General features: G+C 40.6%; 1 protein-coding gene across 1 annotated transcript in view; it reads right to left on the minus strand.

The window, feature by feature from the left end:
• Positions 1-6,341, minus strand: part of SH3BGR (SH3 domain binding glutamic acid-rich protein) — a 95,877-nt gene extending 89,536 nt beyond the window's left edge. The window contains exons 1-2 of the mRNA XM_006886774.1: positions 6,279-6,341; positions 6,097-6,195 (exon numbers count right to left, since the gene is read on the minus strand). Of these exons, the coding sequence (XP_006886836.1) occupies positions 6,097-6,195; positions 6,279-6,341 (162 nt within the window). The remainder of the gene's footprint in view (positions 1-6,096; positions 6,196-6,278) is intronic.
• Positions 6,342-6,690: the final 349 nt, after the last annotated feature.

A 6,690-nucleotide genomic window follows, 5' to 3' on the forward strand; every position in this document is an offset into this window, starting at 1 on the left:
ACTTCTGGTAGTTCTCTGGTGATGTGCTGTTCCAGTCGTTTTTGGATGATCTTCAGTAAAATCTTGCTTGCATGTGAAATCAGTGAGGTTGTTCTATAGTTTCCACACTCTGTTGGGTCACCTTTCTTTGGGATAGGAACAAATACAGATCTCTTCCAGTCAGTTGGCCAAGTGGTTGTTCTCCAGATCTTCTCACAAAAAATAATAAAAATACTGGGACTAAACCCTCAAATAAATAAAGGTTGCTATCTGCTACAATCCAGCACTAATACTTAAGTAGACTCAGCCAAAATATATTTCTGTTTGAGGCCACTATAGACAAAAAGTAAAATCATACAGAAAGGCAGAGAATGATGGACCTGCCGTTAAATCTCTGGCCACGTTCTTGAACATCACACCCATATAAACCCAAAATGCTGAGCTGCTTGTGAACACCTGTCCTCCGAAGCTGTTCTCTGTCAGCCCATAGCTTCCTCCCCTCCTCACAGAAACTAGACTCCAAATTCCACAGCTTCACGGCTTTAGTTTTGAATATTACAAAATCTCATCAGACCTGATGACATGTTGTTGGACTAAATCATTATTTCAATTAGTTAAGTTCTCTATAAATCCTTTCCAACCTACCTGCAATTACTTGTGCCATTATAAGCATTACTGATTCTTTTTGCTATTACCAGGATGACTTTGCTGTTTCAAGAGTGGAAAGGGTTCATTTTCGGCCAGTTTACACTTAATTAAATACTCAGTAGGCAACATCATTCATTCTGCCTCAACCCCCATCTTCTCTTCTCCTAAAACCCTTCTCAAATACTCTTCAAGGAGCCCAGCTCTATCTGGAAGGCAGCTGCCAAAGGACATAGCCACCTCACCAGCATTATTTATTTCCATGCCTGATTGTTGTGCCTCAGTGCATGAGGAAGGGAGAAGCAATAACAAATTTTCTTATATTTTCTTTCTACCCTACTATTTCTGGATAGATGGAAAATATTTCCAAAAATATCCAGACTTGTGTGTCCCCTACAAGAAAGGGAAGATGGTAGAGAAAATAAGAGAAGATAGACTCATTTACTGTTAATTTATTTTTAATCCTCACAAAGTAAGCAATTGCCTCTATAGTAAGCCAAGTGACTGGTGGGGGCACGGTACTATTGTTTTCTTTTTCTGTCTTCTCCTTTTTTCGAGAAAAAAAAAATAACAAGAAAGCCAAAATTTGTTGCCACCTCTATATTCCCCAAACACAAGTGAATAAAACTGGGCAAAGTCGTGATTCAACAGGCTTTCTGGAGCCCTTAAATCTACCTATGGCTGGGGCTTGCCTACAGTGGGAGTCTCAGAGGTCAACCCAGGAAGAGAAGAGCAGCAGATTTCATGAGTTCACCTGGCCACCACTGCTCAACCCCATTCTCTAAGCATCCTCACACCCATGCCTGGCTCTTTAATTCACCCTCTCTCCTACAATCCTCTTCCTCAGTAGGGTCCTTCTTCAAGGAATCTTTCTGGCCCTTCTTTTTGTAAATAGAACTTCTGTCCATATGGCTATCTGAATGGATGCCCAGGGGCACAACCTTGTGGCTTCTATCTTGGCTTGAGTGAGAACTTGCACATCCTTCTATATCTTTAAGGAGCTCTGGTGACTTAGTGGTTAGGGAGTTGAGCTTCCAAACCAAAGACAGTTGGTTCAAATCGACAAGCTGCTCCATGAGAGAACTACAGGCAATCTCTTGTTGTTGTTGTTGTTGTTGTTAAGTGCCGTTGAGTTGTAGACAAATCATATCAACCCTATGAATGAAAGTCTTGAACACTTGTGTAACTTTCATCCTTTCACCAGGTTCATAGAGTTTCTGGAGGCAAGCTATTTTGGAAGTGGATGCCACTCCTGCTTCCAAGTTTGTTTTAATCGGGGATCTTCACCAAACACTGTCCACCACAGGTAACCATTATCCCATTTGACTCATCAGTGTCACAGTGTTCAGCTTCACAGCAACCACAAGTTACCTCTGTACAGCAAGTGGAGAGACCAGGGCTATACAACCTAGAAGAATGTTTGACCAAAAACAATTAAAATCAAATTTTTTAAAAAAATTAAAAACCATTTTAAAAAATGCAGGCCCTACCGAATTTAAGAACCAGAGTATGGTTCAGACTCCATGAGCTCCTTCATTCCAAATTCCTCCATAACCATGTATTCTCATTGTCTCTCACCACCCAAAAGTACCCATCTGGGAGCACTCCACGGCTTCTTCAATCTCCTCTTATTCTGATGCCACATGTTTCTTCATAGAGTCTAACTTCTTTAATGATTTGTCCACCGTATAGACTGAGTACACATGAGGGAAGGAGATATATATAGATATAAATATAGAGATATATATATATATATATATATATATACAGAAAATTTTTAAAAAGCCTGAAGCCTTTCTATAACTATCATCCTTTCTCCAAGTTTTTAGACTTTCCATCAGCATGTAGGTTAGAAAATGGATGCCAGGCCTGCTTCCAAGCCTGAATCAATCTGGGAGCAACAACAAAAACTGCCCATGATGGGTAGCCAATTATGGTGTTTGACACACCTATGGCCCAGTTGTTCATAATTGCAGCAAATCTATGCTATTTCAATAGAGCAAACAGAGAAAAAATGGAAAAAAACAACCACACAATCCACCCAGATCCTCAACCAAAACAAGAGCGCCATCGTACAGAGTCCACCACTTCACCTAACTACAAAATGGAGAAAAGGTCCAGGTTTTATATGTTCCGTTCATAGGCTCTGAAAACCAACTTGAAGGTCTGGTATGAATTAGTTCTGACTCAATGGCAATGAGTCTGAGTTTTCTACACACATAAGAGCATGACAGATGATGTGGGCACCCCAGGGTGCATTATCTTCCATGGATCTCACCTCTGGAAGATATGGTGGTACCTGGCATATGTGCCACTGTTTAGAGTAGCAGTTCATAATCTCTGACACTGACATATAGAATAGTGCTTTTCTCTGTCCTAAAGCCACCTGCTCCTGTCACGTGTGGGAGTAAACTGACAGCATTATCTATTTGAGCCACCCACTTGGCACTCCACATTGATTGTCTTGTACAGTTAGGAGTCTTTCCAACTGAGGTCACTGTACTGTAGCAAAGGCATATCAGACATGACCCAGAGATGACCTGTTCCCATCCTGCCCCTGACAATCTCTATCTGGCAAGGGTTCTGATTTTCCATTTCTTCATCTGCAAAATTATTTTAACACCACCTTTGCCACACAGATCTTTGTTAGGAGTTTAATAAGAAGATGCATAGAAACATATTCTGTAATCATAAAAAAAGAAACATTTTTTAATCATTTGAGAACCTATACTATCTAGTTCCCAGTACATTTTCAGCTCACTTAATTGTCAAAGTTGCATTCTTGTTACCATTACAAAATGAGAAAACTGCGATCTGATGAATTAGTTCAGTTTCTTTTTTTAAATTTTTTTTATTTTATTATTTTGTGTGTGTGTGTGTGTACACGGTCAAACCGGATCTGACCGGTACAAAAGGAAATTGTCCCTCCTTCTCCAGCAGAGCATCTGGTGGATTTGAACCTCACACTCTGGGATGGCAGTGCAGCTTCTTGCCACTAGGCCACCAGAGCTCCCTGAATTAGTTCATCTTCTAAAGTTTACATTCAGATCAATCTAATTCAAGGACCAACATATCTTCCATCAAAATAAGAGAATTAAAAAACCCAGAAACCACAGTTAGCAGTTGTCCTTAAAGATCATAGTCCCAGGGACTGCCCAAACGGCAAGTGCATTTCTGGAAGACAGTGAGGACAATCTTCTCTCCCTTTCTCCTAAAACCTTGCACTGCCAAAGGCACTGTCTGAACAGAGGAAGGTCATACAACAAGATGTTGTGTCTTCTCCTACTCCCCAGGGTTTCTTAGTCCAACCCTACAGGAAGTGGTAAAATATATAATAGCTCTTCAGGGTCAAATGTTAAAATACAGACAAAATGCATAGTTGCATATTTTTAAATTCTGCATAAAGATATTACAATTTATTTTCTTTTCCATCTATTTCATTCATATAGTGGAAATTCTAATGCCCTTGTTGACTAGGCATCAGGCAAGAATACATTTTGTGGATCAGACACCATGCACACAGCAAGAGCAGCAGAGGGTTTCCTACAAAGAAGCTTCTGGGTCAGAGACCTCCACCCACCCAAATAAAATTCATTAAAACTGACACTTAAGGGTAATCAATTCTCATTCTTTAAGACAAAACAAAAATTCACCTATTTGCACAATATTAACACGAACTAACATTTTAACTAATAATTCTAGAAATTAGCATATTAACTAGTATTAAATCAACTAACAATAGCTAATAACTATAATATTAAATAATACTTCTTTAGCACTAACGACCTGACATGTACCAGATTTCCCACATATGTTATTTCTAAATCTTCATGACAACAATATGAGGTGACCACTATTCTTATCATTTTACAGATAGGGAAATTGAGGCTTAGCAGGGTGAAATAACTTTGCTACAGGATCAGAATTCTGGGGTCCTGGTAAAATAAACAGCATCCTTCTAGGCATTTCAGGACTAATTAAATCAAGCTTTCAAGCATCGAGAAGGTAAGACATCGAAAAATCTTGAGTAATCCATAAATTTATTCATCGTCTTCTGAAGAATAAAAAGTCATTGAAGCAAAGTTCACAAAATTTATCCATGATTGGCAAGTAAGTTATACATTTGGGCAGCAATAAGAATAAGCATTGTATTTTTTAAACCAATTTCTTCCAAAAGTAAAATTTTTATCTAAATAACTAAAACAATGTATTGACTGCATATTGACAAAAACTCTCTGAAGTCATCCATCACCATAAATTTGCAGGGAACTCTCACATTTGGAGTTTTTACCCTTCCTTCTCCATTAATCTCTTACAGAGATCACTAAATCATCTCCTCCCGTGGGATTAACTGCCTCTGAAAACTCGCCAAAGGGTCAGCAAAGAGTCAGTTTATGGGTCAGTTCTGACTTAATGGTTCACAACAACAATGGAGGTGACCAAGCTCTTTTTTCCTGTTGTCTTCTCACCCTTCCTGGAAACTTCATGAATTTTCAGGGCCAGCAGTGGTGGATTCAATAGCTGCCACTGGAGCTGCTACCCTGGCTGCACTTCCCTTGTGGTGTCATCTCTGGCTCAGGGACTGCTGAAATCCGAGCTCCTCCGGGAACCAGATATAAAAGGAAACAGCCCCCTTGCTCCTCTGTGTGTCTAGGGGATAACAAAGAGCTTTTCTCCCCGAGGCGTCCTCAACTTCTGCTACATTGCTGGTCTAAAATACTAGTCTCAGACAAAGTTATGTATCAAGCCCAAAATAAAAGTGTGTGGATTGTATCAAAAATAAATCAGACATTCCATTATCCTTTCTAAAAAAAAAAAATCTATATGGCAGAGAATTGAAACTAGAATCTGGAGATTGAAGGGATAATTTAAAGCTTGGTTTTATGGAAATCAGATAAAGCCATTTCAAGAAGTCGAGTCTAGTATCTATTTTTGATCTGTTTGAATTCCTAGAACTTTTAAAACCATAACCTGAGAACATTTGTTCTTGGGGCTCTGACATCATTGTCCCCAAATAATAGGATTACTCATGCTAAGTTTACATTTTCGGCATGTTACAAAGCATAGGTAACTTACATCCAAGAGTTTATCTCATGCTCCAAATAGTGTAAACAAAGTGTTTTTTAATCTAGTCTCTTTTCGAATGAATGGCAAAACACTCATAAAAAAAGGTTTAATTCTATCATATACGTGACATATATCATCTTTTAAAGATTCTAGTAGCAAACACGCCCCCTTCTCGAACCCCTTTCACACTCAGGTACCCCAGATTGCACATTTCACACACCTCTCCTTTAAAACAGACACAGAAGAAAGCAAGGGCGCCCGTGCTTACTGAAAAGCCACAGTTTACTTACACACTCTTCAAAAAGAAATCTAAAGCCAACATTCGGCCCTACTCGTTCCTCCTACTTCCAACTCGGAGTTATTCAGAAAAAAGTAGAAGAAGGAAGTCCCCAAATTTCCACCTACCGCTATGGACCCAGATGATGTGGCAACAAAAACTTTGATAACCATTTTGATGGTCGGAAAGAGGACTCCCCCCAACACACCCCTGCTGGGGACTCGTCGCTAGGCAAATCCCGACGGTGGCCTGGGCAGTGACAGGTCAGGGCTGGCGGCGGCCCAGCGCCCCGCAGCTCCGCCCCTCCCGCCTCCACCCCCGGAGCTCCGGCTCCCCAAGGAGCCGCAGGCGCTTCTCGGCCTTTCCTCGTCATTGGCCCCCGAATATTTTGGGATCTGTTGGGGAAATATTTGATTGGTTGATAAAAGCAGCCACTGGACTCTTTCTCTTATCACTTCAAAAGCTCAGCAACAGTCCGTAAAAGGCAAGACTGCTCTGTGCACCAATCAGAGGCTGGTGGAGGGATGCCTTGGGGTGAGGGAGGTGGGGCGCGTGGGTAACAGCGGACCAGAGGGAAGAAAAGGCCAACGAGGAGCTGGTTTGATGCTGGAAAAGCACCATCTCCATCTCGGAGGTGAAAATATTTACTGGGCTGTTACCAAACAAATAGGAAAGGTCAGAACACACAGCACAGAGGCATTTCAATAGGAGCATTTAGATAA

Source organism: Elephantulus edwardii, unplaced genomic scaffold, assembly GCF_000299155.1.
Source record: "Elephantulus edwardii isolate Elephantulus edwardi_28Jun2011 unplaced genomic scaffold, EleEdw1.0 scaffold00051, whole genome shotgun sequence".
NCBI lineage: Eukaryota > Metazoa > Chordata > Mammalia > Macroscelidea > Macroscelididae > Elephantulus > Elephantulus edwardii.